Here is a 23,525-nt window from a genome sequence, read left to right as displayed (position 1 = left end):
AGCTATGAGGAACAGAGGAACCTTGAAGGGTGAAGAGAAGCATTCCAATCTCATTTTTCTGTCAACCCATCTTTTTAGACAGCCATATAACTCTTCCACTTAAACATTTGTTTGCATTTCTCCCTACCAGAGATAAAGCATGTGTAATTTTACCTTCTTTGATTTGAAATACAAGTAATTTAAAGTGATAAACCCTTCCAAAACACAAAGTTCAATACTGAAACCAAAGAAATGAGGGCTGGAGAGATGGCTCAGCAGTTAAGAGCACTGGTTGTTCTAAAGGATTTGTGTTCAATTTCCAGCATCCACATGGCAGTTCACAACTGTCTGTAACTCCAGTTCTAGGGAGTTTGTTTCAGAACTACTCAAGTTGGTAAAAATAAAGCAACGTATATGAATATTTAGTCAATACAATAGTTTTCAGATTGTAAAGCCCACAGATTGTTCATATTCAACAATAAGATTAGACACATAGGAAATTAAAACAATGTTTTTCTCAAACTGCTAATTAAATAAATGCTATGAGCATCCTAGTTTGGTGTCTATAAAAACCCTTCATCAAGGGATGTTATAATAGAATTATATTAGTTACATTTTCAGTAATAAAACAAAGGAGAGATGTCTATTAATTAAAAATCTTTACTCAGGCTGGAGAGATGGCTCACATGGAAAAGCACTTACTGCCAAGCCTAATGGTCTGAGTACAACCCCTAAAACCCAAAGAGAAAACTAACTCCTACAAACTGATCCCTGAGGTCCAATTGTGTGCTATGGTACAGACAGGGCCATGTGTGTGTATGTAATAAAAAGCTTTTAAACTATTTACTCGATCAAATATTCTTCTGCACATATAGCCACAAATTTATCTGTAGATATAAAAGTAATTACTTCTTCTTCTGGTTCATTCACTTCACTTTCATTTCCAGACTGTTCTTCAGTTTCAGCGCCTCCTTCTTCTTCTTCATCATCCTCTTCAAGATTTTCCCCTTCTGTCATAGAATCTTTGGACTCCTTGTCATTTACTAGGCCTTGAAAACAGGACAAAAGTAGGAAAATACATTTAGAAAGATAAACACTATAATATCATTTTTTAAACCAACACTTTACTTAAAAATTATTAATTAAATAATCAAAAGCCATTTTCTCAGAATAAATGATCAGAATTGAAAATAATTGTAAGAAACACTGCAAAAAACTATACATTTGCCTCTAGACTAGAAAAATAATATGTAAGTATGTATATACCTCTTTTCCCTTTTCTTAAAGCTTCAAATACTTAAAAGAGTATCCTATCCCGTCAAAACTCTGTCTCAGACATATATAAAAAAGACCCATGGCCACAGTCTACAAATAATAGTTCAGCAAGCTCCAAAACTACAAAAATAAAATAAAAATCAAGTCACTTTAATGGAGAAATTACATTTGGCTATCAATTTCAATGCACTTTAAAAAGGAAAGAATTACTAATAATGTGTACTAGTCTTTGCATTTTATGAGTATCAAATGTCAGAGTTTGAATTACTAGACAAATCAGTAACAACAAAAATTTACTCTAGTGCTCTAAGCCTAAGCAACTGGAAAAATTATTTAAGCACAGAGCAATTAATGTACCTATTTTCAGTCTACAGGGAAAAAGAGAACAGATGAATAAAGTTCAGAAGTACCTAATTTTAAAGCAAAATTCATACTGAAGACCAACAGATAGTGTCTCGGGTTACGTTTCCATTAATAGAAGTATTTATTTATTGCTTACTAGCTTTCATACATAAAAGTAGTAGATTTTATATGTGTGTATGTGTGTGTATATGTATGTTGTGTGTATATCATGTCATGGCATAAGTGTTGAGGTCAGAGGACAACCCACAGAAGTCAGTTCTCTCCTACCATGTAAGTTCCAGGAACCAAAGTCAAGGTCAGGTTTGGTGGCAAGCATCCTTACCTGTTGAGCCATCTTGCAAATCCCTAACTAGATTTTAAAAACAAAGCATTTGGGGGCTGGAGAAATGGCTCAACGGTTAAGAGCACTGACTGCTCTTCTAGAGGACCCAGGTTCAGTACCCCAAACTCACATGACACTTTGCACCTGTCTGCAACTCCAGGACCCAACACCCAACACCCATACATAGTAAAATACCAATGCACATAAATAATAATAAAAACATTTTAAAAACCAAAATATGACTGATAATTATCAAAGGCAAAGTCAGTTTATAATCTAAATGTTACCAGTAAACATATCAACACAGAGATAACTTCTGTGATATGAAACATTACATCATTGTCCTCCCTTCTTTAAATATGCATCACTGAGAAAACAATATGTAAGGAACCGTTTTGATAGTAATGCTTCCAAAGTATCAGGAAAAATATTATTTCTAACATTTTCATTTGTACTGCAACAAAGCTTCAAAACCAATTTTTAAGTATTGCTTTTTGCATTCGCTCAACTATATAATAACTAAACTATGAATTCCTAGGAAATTGTCAAGTAAACAATGTATATAAACCATGCAAAATACAGACAAAATTTAGAATATTAAAATGTTAGAAGTATACTTGGGGAACAAAATAAAATGCATTTATCTTTCAACTTGAATTGCTTCATGACTCAGTTTTTTCTGCTTATCACAGGAGTGGTAACAGCTGCAAAGCCTCTGTTCAGGTGGTTTAACGTGTATTTCTCTGCTTAGTTGAACTTATCCTCCATATATTTGGAAGTCACAAGAGCATGTGTTTTTTATCCTGTCTTATACCTTAGCTGGTGCTTTAATTTGAGCTTTGTTTGTCACACATAAGTAATACCTCCATCATTCTGGCAAACAAACCGTATTCATTAGAACATATATGTCATGTTCATTTACCTTTCCTTACAGATGCTAGCCTATCAATTTGCTTGTGCACTTCATATAAAAGTGATAATAACTTGGCATGGAAACAATTTTTCTCTTAATTTCAAACTGTATAAAATGTGTGCATTTTGTTGGGTTTTGTTTATTTTGTGGATTTGTTATCTTGTTTTTCTGGGACAGAGTCTCCCTTAATATTCATACTGGCCTTTGACTCTTTGCCTCTGCCTTCCGAGTGCTGAGATTACAGGTGTATGCCACTGAACCACATATACAGAAAATTTCAAACAACCAAATTTATTATTTTTGGGTGCATTCTTCTACAATTTAAAATTGGGAAACACTGGTACTAAATCATATTTAAGCCTTTAAAAAATAAATATTTAACACATTTGGTTCACTGGTTTTCCTTATTCTATTTTTAAAAATCCTTATTCATCATATGCTAAATTGCCTTATTTATTATTAATTAGAACTAGTTTTGGACCTTTAATAGCTTTTGGCTTTGTTTTCAATTTAAATATATTCTTTTGCTCTAAAACATACTTATTTATTTATATATCTTATTTTCTTTCATTTTTGTATTTTTATGTTTTTATTTTTCCAGACAGGGTTTCTCTGTGTATCCCTGGCTGTCTTTGAACTTACTCTGTAGATTAGGCTGGCTTCCAACTCACAGAGATCCGCCTGCCTCTGCCTCCTGCGTGCCAGGATTAAAGGCCTGTGTCACCACCACCTGGCTTGAATATTATTGTCACTTCTCTCTCATCTGTTCTTTGCAGTACTAGTTGGAACTCCCAAAATAAAATTAAATAATATCACTTTGGCTTTATTTGTAATTAAAAAAGTCTTAGCCCCCTTTTCGTTCTATTCTATCTACCTAAACAAATGAAAGTCACTTTAAAAAATAAGTGATATAAAATGAGAAAAACCTTAGAGTCAAACAATAGAATTAAGTAACTAAGGCAAATTCAAACAAAGGAATATAATCTATTTAAAAAAAAAAACCCAAAGATTTAAAAAAGTCCAGTTACAAAACTGCAAAAACCATGAAAAATAAAAAAATACAAAGTATATCAACACATCATTCTTTCTGAATGCAATAAGTGATTTTCTTTGAATTATTCAGAATAACTGCCATAAACATCTGTGATAATACTGTAAATGGTTTAAGACATTAAAAAAATAATTTTAGTATTTCCCACTAGCTTCACTCTTTGCACTGGATGCTATAAAACTAATATGAGGCGTTTCCAGGTGCATAAAGACAAACAATAAAAGGCAAAAATATTATACAATGCTATAGTCTATTAACAGAAAGCTTACTTAAAATATATCCTTTGCATATAACCTCTTCCTTTTATCTAACCTCTAAAATCAGGAGGAAAACAGAGACAACTTGGCACAGACCCATTTTAAGTGCCACCATATTTAGAGTTTCAAACCATATATGGTAATTCATTTTTTGCTCTTTGGGCTCCCCAAAAGAAATTCAAAGTCTTTTAACTCTTTAATTTACAAAAAAAATAATCTTTTCTCTATCCTTATATGCAATTGAACCATTTATGAAAATTTCTGGGCTCTAGGCTACACTTTAACAATTTAAAAACATATAAAGAATATGAATACTTAAAATGATAAATATAAGATGATAAGCTTTGCTGAAGTGTTTATGTAATTGGAAATCTGAAAAGAAAAAGAAATTGGGTAACTTGGGTCAAGGTTGAAAAGCCAAGATTCACCCTAGGTCTTTGTGAGGTGAGCAACAGAAAAGTACTTGCACAGTCAGTTGGCAGGAATTTGAAAAAATCAGGCAAGCACAAGCATGTTCTCCAAATGAGGAATTACCTTGGAGATAGCAACTTACCAATATTCTGGATGCCTGGGATAGGGAGGGGACTATTATTTATGCCCCCTTTACTTTAAACTGATTCTTGAGACATATAACCTAATAAAGTAATAGCATAAGTGTAACTGAAACTAAAGATGTGCATGAACATTCTACATGCTAATGAGAAATAAAATAATAGTTTTACCAATCCTGAAAACATAACTTTGAAAATATTACAATAAAACAGATAAGACAGAAGAGCTGTTAGCATACAAACTAGGTTGGCATGACTAGACCTTGTACTTGTTACCTGGTGACAGAGCTAGTATACTGCTGTATTCCACAGGGGGTGACACACAAATGAGGTTAAGTCTTCTACAACTACCTCAGAAGGATGAAGAGAATTGTAAAGATAATCTTCTAGCAGCGCATTTTCTCTAGACTCTGAAGGACAGCCAACTCTACTAACGAATAAGATCGGAAATTTTGTAGAGTTACTCCAAACTTTAAAGTGGTACTCCCTTCCACACTCCAAAGCCCGTGTGTTCTCAGGAATAATAGCAGTTGAAAATATGCTATACATATGAGACCTTTCATCCAAAGGCTTGATCAGAAACCAGAGTCTAAAATTAAGAGCAGTTCACAAGATTGTATTTTTTTCTTCACTATCACTTGCTTTAAGTCCTGCTTGACTGTTTTTTTTTTTTTTTTCAATCTGAGATCACTTAGTGAAACCAAATAGGTCACAAAGGTCTCACCTAACCCTATTATGCAATACTCAACATCAAAGATACAAAGTATGCAAATACAAAACTCTGACTGGAAACATTACAAAACAGATTCTAGAGACAATCTGACCAAATCCCCTTCATTTTCTCTCTGTAATGAATTGCTTACCTAGTTTTATTAAGAATTCTCGTTCCAAGTCTTGTACCTGCCTGATGGATTCTTCCAGAGAATTACAGAGTTTGATCTTTGGTCTTAGAAGTTCTAGTGTATCACTGATCATGTAATCTATATCAATAGGAAATGGATGGTCTTTTGTCCAAACCTCCAAACTTTTCTTCCACCAAACATAACGCTGATAACAAATGAAAAGTAAAATTTAGCTATAAGAAATTAATAACAAAAATTTAAAATAGTAAGTTGTATTGTAATGTTACCTAGTTAAAATAACTAAGTTAAAAGACTGAACAAGAAACCTATACTTTTTATTAAAGGTCAACAGCAATGATCCTAATCCCAATCATTTCCTCCTATCTATGTAATTTTTGAGCCAGTTGTTGACTTTAGTCAAACATTTTTATTCTGGCTGTCATAGGTTTAAAAAAAAAAAAAGAAAGAAACAGACATGGAAAAAGTATAAACGAAATGCCAAATACTCTTTCAGGTACTCTGAAACAAAAGTAGAAAACCCATTTCCACACCCCGTAGTTGACACATTTAACTTTATAGAAGCAGATTCGATGCCACAGTTTTGATAAATTGTCATTATTTTTTCTATGCTATTTGCTTCGATATTTTTTTTAAAAAGGTCATTAAAGTATCTGAGGATTGAACTTTTTGAAAAATATAAGTAAATTATGAACATTTACTAAACAGCTACCATGTACATGCTACTATGTAGATATTTCTCCTCTATACTAGTGTGTTCCATCATTTTACCTGCTCATGTTCTATTCCTAATATATATTAACAAGTAGCACAACCTAAGCATATATATATTATAAAAAATGTTTTTTTATAAAAAATATATTCTTGCTAGCACAAACGTGTTCTTCTTCCTCTTCACCTTGTGGCCTAGGCTCTTGTTATTCAAAGTGTGGGTCTCGCCAGGAAGCTTATTAAAATGAAATGTAGATTAAGTTCCAATAATTTTAGCAATGTCCCAGATAATACACATGCACTTGGAGTTCAGCATTTTTTTTAACCTGCCTTCTAGAACCTTCTAAAACATAACCTATACTCTATTCTAGTGAGATATAACAACCTCACCACAGAGGGCTGACATTTTCATATTCTAGGCAGAATAAAAATCTCATCTCTGAAGCCTAACTCTTGTTTTTCTATCAAACTAACTTGGAAAACACCTTTGTTGATTTTCAGTCCGGGGTATTTCTGTGTGGCTCTTGTATCTGAGGCTGAAATAGCAGACATCAAAAAAGGATTCTCTTCTCAAAGAGACTCTACTTTGGATATTAATACTTACAGCCATCTCTTTCAAGCATAACTCAGGTATTTAATATAGACATCTCCAGTTTAAGACAGTCCTTACATAAAACAGACTTTTGACTCCCAAACCTGCAAATTCCTTCCCTCTTGCTCATAAATTCATAAAATAAGGCAGTAGATACAGGAGTAGGATTAAGTTAAAAATGAAATTCCCCAACATTATTTACTCCCAGATCAATTCTGGCTACTATGTGAAAGCATTTCCAATGCCTGGAGTTATAATACTTCTTCTCAAGAGGTAAACTGCTAACAACTGTGGTTGTGTATGATCGAATACTATTGATATTTACTCAGCAACAACTTAAGCATTTGATGACGAGCTGTTCTTTCTAATTAATACTTATTATATTGTATTTTACAGGGAATGATGACTGAGGTATGTGCAACCAATCTAGAAGTTACCGTGTGTGATACAAACTTTACAGAAGTTGTACAATTACACCTATATTTGTACTGAATTTAATTTACGCCATACTTAATCTAAATCGAATTATGGAATAAATAAAATATAAAAAGCACAACCCAAGAGTTTACTAATAAATGCATTTGGTTTCTGAAATATAAATGTTTACATGATCTCCTATTTCTCTAAATAGGTTAGTAAGTAAACAATTAAGCAGATTAAATTGGATCTTTTAGAAACAAGCATTTTGGATATAAACTAAAACATGCATGAGAGAAGAATGTTATCAAGTTGCAAGTAGCTGGTTGTGGCAATGCATATCTATGATCCCAGCACTTGGGAAGCTGGGGCAGGAGGGTCATGAATTCAAGGCCAGGTGACACACTTGCTCAAAAAACAAACAAACCCAAAACCTTCAGGTACTTTAAGAATTACTGTATCAAATACCATAATCTATATACTGTGCCAAATTCACAATCTACATAATTCTCAAAATTAGCAACCAATCATTATTGATAATAAATGCTGCAAAAAATTAGAGTGTGTTTGTGTATGAATCCATCACACAATTAATTTAAGGTCTCTACAATAAGTACAACCTAATTTTGAACATATATAAACATATATCATGTCTTTGTTAAAATTTTTGTTGTATATTCATTCAATGATACCACACTGCATATTGTGCTTACATACCTGAAAATATACAAGGAAGCAGTCAAGTTTTCGTTTACTGGAACCTCTGTCAAAGTACTGGCCACAGGTATCCAAAATAGTACATACTAATCTAATTCTGAACAGATGCTCAGGAGGGTCCAGTGAACTTGGAGAACCATCAGGGTTGACACCAAATGAAGTAAAAGAATAAAGAGTTCTGAAAATAACCGCTGATTCCACCATTCTGTAATTATAAAGTTCTCCTAAGAACTTGGCACTACTGATACGCCTCTGGTTAAATTTAGGTTGATTAACCTGAAAAACAAAACAAAAAACACCCCACAGGTTTTCACTGAAGAGTAGCAAAATAACTGGAGGGGTTAATCAAACTTAACAGTTATCAAGTATTCAAAGAGCATTCACCAGAAAAATGAAGATAATTTCCTTATTCTTTGCCTAATAATGTGGCCAACTTTAAGTATTCTTTCACTCTTTAGGCATATAAAGAACATGTTAGATATTAAGTTGAAAATTAAGCTATCATTAAATGAGCTTTTCCTAAATAGTTACACTATAATTCTTCCTATAAGCCCACCCAATCTATTCTTTGTAAACTATGAATCAAGAAACACAAGTAGTTGGTTATATAAGATTCATATTATTTAAAAAGTACTTAGAAAAAAAGAAAATAAAATAAAAATAAAAAGTACTTAAAGAAAATTCCTATAATTATCAATTTTTATAATTAATATGCTTATAAATTCCTCAAAGTTAATTCTCAACAGTAAGTTAGAAATAATAAAAATTTAGTATAATCTGACAAAATAAGCTTTAAAAAGCTTCAGAAAAAAAAAATACTAGTGACTAGTCTGAGGTTGTAGCAGGAAATTTAACACAAGTTTATTCACAAATAACTCCCAAGGAGCAGCAAATGATTTAATGAAAAAAAGGAACAGTTATTCCAATAATTATTTTTCTTTGTGTATGTTTTTGTTGTTATTGTTTGTTTGTTTTTTCGTGGCAAGGTTTCTCTGAGTAGCCCTGATTATTCTGGAACTCAACTCTATAGACTAGGCTGGCTTTGAACTTACAGAGATCTTCCTGCCTCTGCATCCCGAGTGCTGGGATTAAAGGTATGTGCCCAAATTATTATTCAATTCTAACATTTAGAGACTGTTTATGTTCTCCACAAATTCTAATCCGGTGACAATAAAGGAAATCTGTTACCTCCATTCCCAGTCGAATATCTTCAAGTACTCCATCCACAACATGGATTCCAACATCCTCCTGGTAGAGTACTAATCCTGCCAAGAGGTTGGCTACACAGTGAATACTATTGTACTTCACGTTCCAGATGTTTATCATACAACAAATGACATAGTCTTTTACTTCTTGGTCTTGCCAGGGCAACTTTCGCATCTGTCTCAAAACCTACATGAAGAAAATATTTAAATTATTAAGTTAAGCATGTATAATAATTCAGCTACTTTAGTCTTATTATCATGCAGAGACAGAGAACTTTTAAAATCTGAAATACTTCAATTTTCTTACTTTAGAAACAGGTAAAATGAGATTTATTAATACTGAAAATTTATTATCATTATTTTCTAAACCTTTCCATAATTTCTCAAAATTCTTAGAGTTTCTGGGTTCTTAAAGAAGAGCTAATGAGATGGCTTAGTAGGTAATTACCAAAAAAAAAAAAAAAAAAAATCAAACTAATGGTATATAGTTAAAGACTTAGCTCACTGAAAAAGAAAAGCCAAGGTTTGCCAAAATTAGTGTTCTCTTGTTTGACACAAATAATCTCACTTCAAAATTTACTTTCTAACAACAACAACAAAAAAACCCTCAAGTTCAGACCAATAAAACAGAACAGATGACCTAAGAAATAAACTTACACAATCAGAGTCGTCTAATCTTTCATAAAAACATACACCAGAGAACAAAACCAAACAAGACAGCCTCTTTAGCAAATCATACAGGATATCCATAAGGGAAAAAATGAAGCTGGATCATTCTCTTTCCCTTGAAAAGTAAATTCAAAATGGATTAAGACTTTATTAATGAAATACCTGAAATGTTGAAAGTCTAGAGGAAAACATGTTAACACACAGGCACAGGAAAGGCCTTCTTAAAAGAACTACATAAGCATAAAAAATAACCCAAAAAATTAACGGAGTTGATATTTAAAAGCTCCTGCACCTGAAAAAAAATTAAAAATCACCAGAGTGAAAAGATATAGAAATGAGAACTGGTTATTACTGTTTAGTTAAATACTGACAATATCTTCTAATCAATAAATGAATCAGAAGAAAGAAATATAAATGATAATAAATATATGGAAAAGTGTTCAAAATCCTAAGCCATCAAAGAAAGAAATTAAACATTATGAGTCCATGTTACCCCAATCATAATGCTGATAAGAATGTCGGGAGAGCCAGTGGTGATGACTTACACCACTCAACCCAGCTTTCAGGAGGCAGAGGCAGGTGGATCTGTGAGTTCAAAGCCAGCCCTGGCCTATATGAGTTTCAGTACCGTCTCAAAAAAAAAAAAAAAAAAAGAATGGAAAGATAAACCTTGCATCACAACTGGTAGAAATATTAACTAGTATAGCCACTATGGAAGTCAATGGGAATATTCTTCAAGGAAACTAATAACAAAACTATTACACCATATGACCAAATATATCACCTGGGTATATATCTAAAGTATTCTAAATTACCGTACCACAGAGATACCTGAACATCCGTGTTTACTGGTACACTTTTTACAATAGTAAGACGCCCATCAACAGAGAATGAATAAAAAAATATAGCACACAATGGAATCTTAGTTATAAAAAAAGATGAAATTATGAGATTTGTAGGAAAATAGAGATACAGATCATTATATTAAGCAAGATAAATCATACTTAGACATATAGCACACGTTCTCTCTCATGGGAACTCTAAATTTAAATTTATGTATGTGTGTGTATGCATTTGTAGAATACAAAGTATAAAAAAACTTGGGGGATGAAGACAAAAACTTGGATGGATGATGGGGAAGGACAGAATAAGGGAAGGTAAAGGAATGTATGAGATATGAAAGATGAGAAGAATAACAGAAGGACGGAAGGGGATCAAGAAGAAAAAGGAGGTGTGGGGGAGGGTAGGAGTAGGAAAAAGAATGACACATTATGTATGAAAAAGCCATAGTGAGACCCATTATTTGGTATATTTAAAAAGTTTAAAAATCAAGTTGAGGGAAGCGGCTCAGCTATGAAGTGCCTGTTATGCAATCATGAGGGCCTGAGTTTGATGCCCCTCAAAGTCCACATAAAAAAAAAAAAAAAAAAAAGCCAAGCATGAATACACTCCTGCAATCCAATGCTGGACAGGCAGGGACAGGAAACTACCTGAAATTTGCTGACAAGTCAGGAAAGCTGAATTTGTGAGCTCACAATTTAGTGAGAGAAAACACCTGATCATTACTAACCCTTTGGCCTCTACATAAATATATACATGCACACACACAAACATGTATACATACACACAAATGTTTTAAGTCACTTAAGAGAGAGGATAACCTCAGTTTCCTTGTATGTCAAATGGGAAATAGTAAAAGTACTAACACTTATTTCCTAGTTCACGGGATCAAACAAGTTATGTGTAGCATATACTGAAGTGTATAGTAAGATAAAAATGCTCTAGATGTTAGTTTTACTATTTCAAAATTTCTTAGAAACAAGATAATCTGCAGAGCTCTCGCTGAAGACAGACTCTCCACTTTTATTATGGAAGAAAACGGATACTACTGGCAGATTGTGAAATAGTCCTTTCATGGCTATCTGTTTTATATAACCATCTTTCAAGTACTGAGCAAACTATTGAGCATGCTCTCCTTATCACTTTCACTGGAAATGTCACCACTTCATCACTATGGAACCTTCCAATGCTTCCAAACTTTCACCCCATTCTAAAACTGCTTTAAACAACTCTGAAGCACAGCTTCAATTTTCATAGGTGTAGTCATTTCTTAACACTTTCTACCCTAAACAATAAAGAAGCTCTGCAGTTTATTACATGCCAACTTGTAAAGTTAACAGGGAACATCTTAAAGGTACAGTTTTTAACAAGGTAACCACAACAATTAAGTGGTTCTTAGCCTTTTCTGAAAAATATCATCTTGTTGTGATGCTCTCAAAAAAATAGATATCCCAATTTATGAAACTTCAGAGGGATCATATACCAGTTTTCTGTCTAGCATGCACAAGGCCCTGGTTATCACCAACATCCCTATAAACACTAAACAATACAAAAAGAACAACAGGAAGAAAACATTTTAAATATGTACAGCATTACAATTAAATTTACAAGTGAAACACTGATGCGGGCTGCCCCTCTGTATGCTGCGAATATGTTTTATTACCAATGTTTAATAAAGAAGCTGCTTTGGCCTATGGCCGGGCAGTATATAGCCAGGTGGGAAAGCCAAACTGAATACATGGAATCAAGGGAAATGCCAACAGCCGCCAGGGAAGCAAGATGTGAGGTAACAAGACACAAACCTCATAGTAAAATATAGAATAATAGAAATGGGTTAATTTAAGTTGTAAGAGCTAGCTAATCATAAGCCTGAGCTAATAGGCCAAAGAGTTTTAATTAATATTAAGTCTCAGAGTGGTTTTTCGGAACTGGAGGGTGGGAGAGAAACCTTCAGTTACAAAACATGATAAAAAGTCAAAAAACAAAACAAAACCAAATCAAAACAAAACAAACAAAACAAAGCATACACCTTAAATATTCTGTAGCATCCCATGAATTCCCTCGTAGGATAACTTGAACAAAATCATTCATAATAGAAAAGTGGTCTACTCCTACCTGTTCTAGAATGTGTATGAGTGCAGTATCATCACAAATTTCAAGGTGACCATTACTAAATGATCTGATTCAGATTTTACCTTCTCAGTAGTGACCTTAGAGAGATCCTTGTACAAAAGTTTTCGGACATACTCCTGAAGAGGAGGACGTTTCTTTCTCACAGTCTTTTCAGCTGGAGGTGGGTTGCAGTAGTAATACGCATTCTCTACCATTGTAACATACCGTGCATCAAGATGCATTGCTTGTTTTTTTCTCATCATTTGTTCCTAAAAGAAAATGTCTAGATTAACCCAAACATTCTATAATGCATGATGTAAAAACACTTACCTGCTCTGAAAGAGCAATGGCATAGAGGCTAAATCCTGATAAGGAGACCTTTTCAGTCACACTTCAAGTTGAAGTTGACCACACTAAGTTCTAAGACCTTGGGGGCTAACAGTTTTCTTCTCTGTAGAGATAGTCCAGATTAAATGATAAAATACTGGATGACATAAACTCTAAAAAGGAATTTATAATCAGTTACACACAGAACAGCTGCTCAAGTCAGAGTTGTACTTTTATTTGATTTTTATTCCTTAATTTCACTTACACATTTGAGCCTTCTGCTCCTCAGGGTTAATACAGACTCACGTAAATATAAATCAAGTCACATTTATAGCAGTACTCTTTTAATATTTTTTTGGGTTCAACCCCATGAACTAATATGTTCTAAAAATTGTGGTAGCATGATAGTTTACATCCTGTTAAGTTGAGTGATTCCACACACACACACCTTTAGCTTTGAATCTTACCACTGAGAACAAAAGTTAAGCTAGGAATAGAGAACCCTAGAATGAGAGCATTTTGGTTTCATTTGATGGTCATCACAATAGTTTCTGCCAAAAACCATACAAATAAATCCACGTTTCTTCATTTCAAATCTCACCAGAAAACTATTTAGCCTCAAAAGTAGATTATTAAGTAAGGTAGATAAAATGTCACAATCAAGGCATGTGTAGTGGGTTACATTATGAAATAAATGTAATAATGCTTAATAAACTTGATGGTCATTTCAAAATCCTAATCAGCTAAACAACTTCTCTTTCAAATCAAAATTTAAGATTATATTTTATGATTTTCTCTAACTTTTAAAATCTATGTATTTTATATTATGTATATATGGAGTTGTACACATGCACATATGTGTGTGGTGCCTGTGGAGGCCAGAATAGGGTATGAGATCTCCTGCAAAAATATAGGAAGTTATGAGTCACCTAAAATATACATCAGGAACAAAACTTAGGTCCTCTAAGAACAGTACATAGTTTTAACCATTGCTTCATCTTTCCAGCACGATTTTTATAATTTTTATTATAAAAAATAATTTTGGGGGCTAAAGAGATGGCTCAGTGGTTAAGAGCATTGGCTGCTCTTCTAGAGGTCCTGAGTTCAATTCTCAGCAACCACATGGTGGCTCACAACCATTTGTAATGAGATATGGCGCCCTCTTCTGGCATGTGGGCATACATGGAGGCAGAATGTCACATACATAAGAAATGAATAAATCTTTAAAAATCTATAGTTTCTAGGTTATACTTTAAGTGTTTACATGACACATTAAAAATGGGTAGAAACAGCAAAACCAAAAATGATCCCCACCTAACAGTACTGAGTACCTTTTCATTTGAATAATTTGTTTTTGAGTTAAATTCATTCTCCCTTAATAAAAAATGTATTATTAGTAAGTGCACATGTGTATATGTGAATATGCACGCACAACGTGTATGTGGGTACATGCGTGTCATAGTATAGGTATGCAGGCCAGAGGACACCTTTATGGAGTCAGTTCTCTTGTAACTTTTTGTGTAGATTCCAGGAATCAAGCTGAGGTTGCCAGCCTTGCACAGAGAGTGCCTTTACCCACTGAACTGTATTGCCAGCTCATTAATTTTTGCTTTGAATTAACTAGCAACAAAGGTGAAAAAATTCCTATGGCTCTCCAGGATAGCAATTCATTTGTGCAGTATATTCTAGGTTAGGCAGAAATGCTTGTACTCAAATGGCAGAGAAGACAACCAACATTGATTAATACTTTGAATCCTTGAGGTAAATCAAGACCCTCAACTTTTTCAGGATCTACAAGTCCTTACCAAAAGCACACTGGTCCTCAAGTGTGATTCTGGAGATCTGAAAAGAAATCGTCCACAGGTCTCCAGTAGAGTACATGCCATTTCAATATGATGATGAGAAAAGTCTGACAGAAGCATCTGGAATAATAAGAATGATGAAAAACTACAAAGACAACACATGAATTCTAAGAGAGAAAGAAAACAATACAAGCATCTGTGTGTAATAACATGTAATATGACAATAATGAAAATCAAGTCTACTTTAGTAGGTTTTATTGCTGAATATCTTGTTCAACATCAAATCTTTACTAAAAACTTAGATATGTTTAACATCTGTTTTCAGAAAAGAAAACTGATATCAAATTCTTTTCTATATTTATTAGATGCTATGTATTTATTTTACTTTATTATGTATGTGTGTAGTTTATGTATATATGCGCATGTATGTGGATGGCTTATCTTAAATGGAAAAGGGCTCAGAGACTCATCAATAAAAAAGAAATATAACTAGCTTATGGGATAAGAGAAAACAAGATCTAACTACTTGTCTGGAAGAAACACCTCTAACAAAGGTACTCAAAGATTAGGTCAAAGATGGAAATCAATGCATAATGCAAATATCTAAAGCAAACAAAAGCTGAAAACAAACTGACATAGATAGCTAATCCAATATCTCATTGTTATAGTCTCCTTTCTGCTGCTATAATAAAACACTCTACATGTGGAAGAGCAAACAGTTATTACAGCTTACAGGACAGGCTCCAAAACTACAGAGAAACCCTGTCTCGAAAAACCAATATATATATATTACCGATACAGAATTTCTCTGTATAGTCCTGACTGTCCTAGAGCTCACTATGGAAAACAGGCTGGCCTTGAACTCAGAAAGATCCTCTTGTCTCTGCCTCTCAAGTGTTGTGATTAATGTCATGCACCAAGCAATACACTCTTAAGTGGCCAGTGGGTCACTGAAGAAATCAGGGAGGAAATTTCAGTTCCTAGAATCAAATGAAAAAGCAGGTCAAAATTACTAGAACTTTTGGGATACAGCTAAGGCAGTTCTAACAGAAAAGTTTACAGCTATGAGTGCTGACAATAAAAGTCAAATATTTCAGGGCTAAACAGATGGCTCAGCATTCAAGTACTTGCTGAGCCTATAGGAGACCTGAGTTCAGTTTCCAGCACCCACACTGGGGTGGCTCACAACCTTTAACACCAGTTTCAAGGAATCCAATGCCCTCATCTAGTCTCTGCAGGCACCCATACACAGCTAACACACACATGTGACACACATGTATATATAAACACACACAGACAGACATAAATTAATCTTTTGAAAAAGGTCAGAGATATCAAATAAATGATGATGCCCAAGGTATGAGAAAAATAAAAACAAGACAAACTCCCAAAGAGTAAATAGCAAGAAATAAAAATCAGGGAAGAAACTAATAAAATAGATGCTAAAAGAACAACACATAGACTCAATAAAACCAAGTAGGTTCTTCAAAAAATGTAACATTGGTCGGGTGGTGGTGGCTCACACCTTTAATCCCAGCACTCGGTAGGCAGAGGCAGGTGGATCTCTTTGAGTACGAGCCCAACCTGGTCTACAGAATGAGTTCCAGGACAGGATAGGCTCCAAAGCTACACAGAGAAAACCTTCCTTGAAAAAAGAAAGTAAAAATAAAAAAAAAACAAAACTATCTATTTATCTATCTAATATGTGATTGATCAACAAACCAGAAGACAATATAAACAAAAAGTTGAGAAATATGAACCAAATTAAGTATAATAGAAATGAAAAAGGAGGAGTTAAGAGCAATGGCTCAGTGGTTAAGAGTTCTTGTTGCACTTGCAGAGGACGTGGGTTTGGTTTCTAGCACCTACATGATTGCTCTCAGACATTTTGTTTCGTTTTGTGTTTTTCAGGACTGTGTTTCTCTGTAGCTTTGGAGCCTATCCTGGAACTTGCTCTGTAGACCATGCTTGGCCTCGAACTCACAGAGATCAGCCTTTCTCTGCCTCCCAAGTGCTGGGATTAAAGGTGTACGCCATCACCACCCAGCTGGCTCACAGCAATTTTTAACACCACTTCCAGATTTGATGCTGATTTCTGTGAGCACCAGATGGTGCATAAACATGTAGACAAATCTTTCCTATACATAAAGTAAAATCAATAAATTTTTTAAAATAAAAGATTCCAGGGAAATTCAGAATATCATTATGGAATACTTTGAAACTCATATTACAAAAGAATCTGGAAAATATACAAGAAACAAATTCCTAGATATATATCACACACCAAAATTGAATTCTAGGACAGAAACAACTTAAACAGACCCTTAACCAGCAATAAGACTAAAATAGTAGAGGGCCCTTAACAAAGAAGCCCAGGACAAATTAGTTTTACTGCTAAATTCTGCCAAGTGCTTAAAGAAGAGCCAGTACTCACAGAACTGTTCTCTGAAACAGAAGAAGGAACACCACCACATTCATTTTATAAAGGCAGTCTCATCCTGATACTAAAACTGGATAAAAATAACAAAAAATTGTCTAGAACAATTCCCTTGAACATAGATATAAAATTCTCAGAAACAAACAAACAAACAAACAAACCTGTAAACCAGGCTAACTAGATGGCTCTGTGAGTAAAAGTACTTGCTGAGAAAGAAATCAGGAGGTAAAAAAATCCATTCACAATTCCTTAACAAACAGAGGTGGGAGGTAATCCAATAAAGAGAAAGACTTCTACAATGAAAATCTGAAAAGTCAAAGAGAATTGAAGATGACAATGGAAGATGGAAAGATCTCCCATTCTCATGAACTAGCAGAATTAATATGTAAAAATGATTATATAATTGAGTGCTGGAGAGATGGCTCAGCTGTTAAGAACTCTTACTCTTCCAGAGGATCCAGGTCCAATCCCAGTTCCCACATGGTGGGTTCACAACCATCTGTAACTCCAGCTCCAGGGAATCTGATACCCTCCTCTGACTGCCAACATATCAAGCATACAACCATTGTACAGACATACATGCAGACAAAACACTCATACATAATAAAAAAAAGAGAGAAATTGATCATATAATTGAAAACACGTTACAGACACAATGCAATTCCCATCAAAATCGCAATAACATTCTTCACAGAATGAAAATTTAAAATTCATATAGAGACACAAACACCTTATACAGTCAAAGCAATTATTAAGCAGAAAGAATGCTAGGTACCACAAACTCTGACCTCAAACTATGCTACAGAGACAAAGAAAGAAACAGCATGGTATCAGCACAAAAACAAACACATAGACCAATGGCCTAGAACAGAGGACCCAAAAGTACCCCCCACGCACGGGCGCGCGCGCACACACACACACACACACACACACACACACACACGTATATACACACCCACCTAATCTTTAATGAAAGTGTCAAAAGCATAAATTAAGAAAAGAAATCTTCACATGGTGCCAGGAAAATTGGACAGGCATATTATGGAACAAGAATTCTGGGGAAATTGCTCAGTGAACCACAAACTTTAACCTCTAAGTTTAAGAACCTTAATTTCAGTCCTTAGAGCTTACTAGCTAGCCTGTCTAGCCAAATGAATAAGCTTCAGGTTCACTGAAAATACTGTCACAAAAAATAAGGTGGAGACTGTAGAGGGAGACACCTAACATGAATCTCTGGCCTCCACATGTACATGCATGCATGCCTTTAAAACACACACACACACACACACACACCCTCTCCTCTCACTATCCAAAAAATAATTTAAAATGGATAAGAGAGGGCTGGAGAGATGGCTCAGCGGTTAAGAGCATTGTCTGCTCTTCCAAAGGTCCTGAGTTCAATTCCCAGCAACCACATGGTGGCTCACAGCCATCTGGAACGAGGTCTGGTGCCCTCTTCTGGCCTGCAGACATACACACAGACAGAATATTGTATACATAATAAATAAATAAATATTTTTTAAAAAAATGGATAAGAGACCTTAGTATTAGAGGAAAACATGGGCAAAACACTTCAACATATAGGCACAGGAAATAACTGAAAGGAACTCCAATAGCTCAAGAACCAACCTTAAGGACCGACAAATGAGATCACATGACTTTAAAAAGCTTGTACACAGCAAAGGAAGTAATCACCAGAATGATTAGACAGTATACAGCACAAGTGAGAATCTGACAAGGGAGCAATATCTACAATCTATAAAGTGCTCCCAAAATTAAAAAGTGACAAAACACCCAATCAACAATTTTCCTAATGAACTGAATAGACAATTCTTTTTTTAAAATATTTATTTATTATGTATACAATATTCTTTCCGTGTGTATGCCTGCAGGCCAGAAGAGGGCACTAGACATTACAGACAGCTATGAGCCACCATGTCATTGCTGGGAATTGAACTCAGGACCTTTGGAAGAGCAGGCAAATGCTCTTAACCTCTGAGCCATCTCTCCAGCCCCTGAATAGACAATTCTTAAAGGAAGAAATAAGTGACTGAAAAATATTTGAAAAAGTGTTCAAAACTTTAGTCATTAGGAAAATACAAATTGAAACTACATCATGGGCTAGAGAGATGGCTCAGCATTTAAAAGCACGGACTGCTCTTTCAGAGAACCTGAACTTACAGCCATCTATAACTCTGGTTGCAGTGCCCTTTTCTGACTTCTGTAGAGACCAGGCACATAGATTGTGCACTAGATTTCATGCAGGCAAAACGCCCACCCACAAAAATAAATAAATCTTAAAAAAGAAAATTAAACCCCATTACATTGGGATTTTATGCCACCCATCAAAGTAACTATGACCCAAAACACACGAATTTAAAAAAAAAATTAGGACTGGAGAGATGGCTCAATAAACACTGTCACACCAACAATGATGACAGGACCTCCCAAGGATGGAATGTGGATCTGAAATCCCAATGCTCCTGCAGTGATATGAGAGGCAAAGACAAGAGACTCCCAGAAACTTGTGAGTCAGATAGTTTAACATGCATGGAAGCTCAACAAAGAGACCCTGCTTAAAACAAGGTTCTTCTGACCTACACACCCAACCTGGCACAACCTCACCACCATCAACACAAGCACATACATACAGGTACTCACCTACACATACAAAGAAAACAAATGACAACAAATGTTGATGAGGCAGAGGGAAATCCTTATTTAGAACTTGAAAAAAATACAGACTTGTGCAGCCACTATGGAAGTCAGTATGGAAATTCTTCAAAACCCCCAAAACAGAACTGCCTAATGATCAACTATACCACTCCTAACCATATGGCCAGCAGACTACAGAAATACTTGAACATAAATGTTTACTGTCATATTATTGTATATAACAGGCAAGATATGGAACTCACATAGTAAAGATACACAGCATAATTTCATTTAGTTGTAAGAATGAAATTATATCATTTATAGAAAAATTAATGATTATGTTAAGTGAAATAAGGAAGACATGTTTTCTATCACATGAAAACTAGATTGAACTGTGTGTTTATATACGTATATATGCAGAAAGAACAATGAGGGGGAAGAAAGAGGTCTGAAGAGGGGTCAGCAAGGAACAAGAAAACAATAGGACACATGCGAGCTGAGGGATAATTGTCTAGAGAGAGGATCAAGACTAAAAAGGAACTGCTATGGTAATATATGTGTATGAAAATGCCACGTTAACACCTATTTTTTCGTATGCTAGTCAAAACACTGACTTACACACTAGGGGTAGGCTTGGAGATTCCTAAAGCTCAAGCCCAGCCCAGTGGTTCTCTCTGTTCCTGTTGCCTACTGATCCAGATGTAGACCTCTCAGCTCCTTCTTCAGTACCATGTCTCCCTGCACATTGCCATGCTTCCTGTCATGACGATAATGAACTAAACCTCTCAACTCTAAGACAGCAGCAATTAAATGCTTTCCTGCTGTGGGATAAAGCTTTCATACACTGTAAAGATTTGTCACTCATATCAGTTTAGTAAAACACTGATTGGCCAGGCGGGAAGTATAGGGGGGTGACTACACTAGGAGAATTCTGGGAAGAAAGGCTGAGCTAGTCAGTTACCAGCCAGAATCAGAGGAAGCAAGATGAGAATGCCTCACTGAGAAAAGGTACCAAGTCCATGTGGCTCAACACAGACAAGAATTACAGGTTAATTTAATTTGTAAGATATAATTACTATAAGCCTGAGTTAATAGGTCAAAATAGTTTATGATTAATATAAGCCTCTGTGTATTTCTTCCGACCAGGCAGGATGGAAACTTCTGTCTACATTTTCCTTTAAAAGAGTTGCCATGGTCATGGCGTTTCTTCACAGCAATAGAAACCCTAAGACAGGGTAAAGCACCCTTCACATGTAAAGTATTTGTTGAAAATGACAGAAAACAAATACACAAATGCAAAACCCCAAAATGGTATGAAAGCTGGGCTTAGTGTCACATGCCTGTTATCTTAGTACCTTAGAAAAAAAGTAGTAAGCTTGAGAGATTCTCAAAAAAGAAAACAAAAAGTTATGAGAAAATCCCTGCAGATTAATCTGTACATATACTGATGACTATTTTCTTAAAATAAATTCTTAGAAACAGAATTCTATGTCAGGAAACATGTACACTTCCTACACAGATTTATATAATTCAGATTACCCAAAAATGAATTAATATATTTAAAGAGACTCTGGCATGGCTCCCAGGCACTCTTAGCTGCCTGAGGTTTGCTTAAGATGTCTTCTGCTGTTAAGCACTCTTTTGAGATTCCCTAGGGAATATCTACAATAACTATTAGTATTTTTAAATTAAAAAAAAAAAAAACATGCAGTTTAAGTAGAAAGTTTGTTTTAGGAAAAAATGAATTTTAGAAAAAAAATAATTTAAAATGCAGGTTCATCAATTCTGCTCTAACTTTACCACATAAAATTAATGTTATTATTTGATTTCTAATTTAATTTCATTATGGACAAAAAACATAATTTGGAGTATTTCGGTAACCCCATGCACATCTGAAGATATTTATCTTGGTGTCACATATAATGTCAATTAGATCAAAGTTTGATAAACTGTTCATCAAACTCTAACAGAACTCTTCCTATCATTACTGTGGTTACTTCTTCATATATTTTGAAGTTATGCTGTTAGATCCGTAATACTTTCTTGTTAAGAAACCTCTCCATAAATAAGAGCGATTCTGTTCATTATGCTTTCTGCCTCACACTTTGAAAACAGTTTGGTGAGATCAGTTTTCCTGACTAGTATTTACAAAGTGTACTTTGTTTTTTTACTCTAGCCTATTTTGTTTATCTCTTTAGGACCATCCCTCCTGTAGATAGCAACAAATTATTTTAACTAAATATTGTACTTATATGTCTTTTACATGATATATTTTGTCCCTTTTAGTTAATTACTAAAATTTCTGAATTTCTATCTATCATTTTACCATTTCTTTTCTATTTTACTCATATTTAACAATATTCTTTTTACTGCTCTTGACAAATGAACTTTGACTTAAGTTAATCAAATGTTTAATCATTTCATTTTATCTATAACATAAACAAAACTTAAAATTTTTCTATTAAAAATATTGCAGCACCTACCTTTAAACAATGCAGTGTATCATTTTTGGTGAACATCTTAAACTTGGTTAGTTCTCCAATAAAACGAACTGTTTTGTTCTTTGTTTCAATGTTGATCTGGTCCTTTTTTCGTACCTATAAAGTAAGACATTGCTTAGTAATTAACATTTTGAATACCTGTGATATGAACTACTTTAATATATTTTAATTCACTTCAAATATTTCAAATCAATTGGGAAAGATTTGTCTTCATATTACTTTAAGTTAAGGAAAAATTTGCCCACATTGTCCACACCAGTTCTGGGTAGTGCTTTGCAAAACTGCTCATGATCAAGTAATTTGGGGAACCAACACATTATTTTTTCTTAACAATTTTTCTTAAGGCTTAAAGAAGACCCACTGAATTTAAATCAGTATTTCTCAAGTAATCTAAGCAATTTTATCAATTAACAGTATATCAGATTAATATTTTAAGAACACACTTTAGGAAATGCTGCTTTAAAAAATATAAATGCTAAAAGCTCATTTAACTGAAAAATATTTTCAGATGTTGTTATACTATGTATATTACATATTTTGTATAAATCATTACAATGAAACATGCAATATATTCACTGTTGTTTTTATTACCAGAAATAATCATGTGTCAAAGTTCAAATCCTTTGCAAATTTGAGTTCTACACTGATGCGTGCATTTAAAAGTAATAAAATGTAGTAAAATTTCATTAAAACAGTATAATATAGACACATTAAGAAAAGTGTAATTAGGTTTAGTTGTAGAATTATATTTTCATAAATCCAAATTGACAGTCTAGAAAATTATTATGTAAACAACGACTATGAGATAGTAGCATCTCCAATTAATTCAATGCTCTTTCCAGAATATTACCCACTTATTTTATCCACTTTACTCTTCTGGTGCAGCAGGGTAGGGTGGAGAGACAGCAAAAGAGGGAGAAAGAAGGAGAAAGATCTAAGGGGAGGGGAGAGGCAGGAAGGGGAGCAGAG

At 34.2% G+C, this 23,525-nt stretch overlaps 1 protein-coding gene across 5 annotated transcripts in view; it reads right to left on the bottom strand.

Annotated features, from left to right (window-relative positions):
* Positions 1–23,525, bottom strand: part of Upf2 (UPF2 regulator of nonsense mediated mRNA decay) — a 100,233-nt gene that overhangs the window by 24,782 nt on the left and 51,926 nt on the right. For all 5 annotated transcript variants that reach the window (XM_050150580.1, XM_050150582.1, XM_050150583.1 and 2 more), the window contains exons 10-16: positions 22,539–22,652; positions 14,967–15,083; positions 12,918–13,103; positions 9,197–9,400; positions 8,009–8,284; positions 5,575–5,758; positions 889–1,028 (exon numbers count right to left, since the gene is read on the bottom strand). In XM_050150580.1, coding sequence (XP_050006537.1) covers positions 889–1,028; positions 5,575–5,758; positions 8,009–8,284; positions 9,197–9,400; positions 12,918–13,103; positions 14,967–15,083; positions 22,539–22,652 — 1,221 coding nt within the window. The remainder of the gene's footprint in view (positions 1–888; positions 1,029–5,574; positions 5,759–8,008; positions 8,285–9,196; positions 9,401–12,917; positions 13,104–14,966; positions 15,084–22,538; positions 22,653–23,525) is intronic.

This window comes from Alexandromys fortis, unplaced genomic scaffold (assembly GCF_014885135.2).
Source record: "Alexandromys fortis isolate MF-2015 unplaced genomic scaffold, M_Fortis_MF-2015_v1.1 scaffold_69, whole genome shotgun sequence".
Taxonomy (NCBI): domain Eukaryota; kingdom Metazoa; phylum Chordata; class Mammalia; order Rodentia; family Cricetidae; genus Alexandromys; species Alexandromys fortis.
The sequence above is the reverse complement of the archived record's forward strand: the minus strand, read 5'-3'. Positions and strand labels throughout refer to the sequence as shown.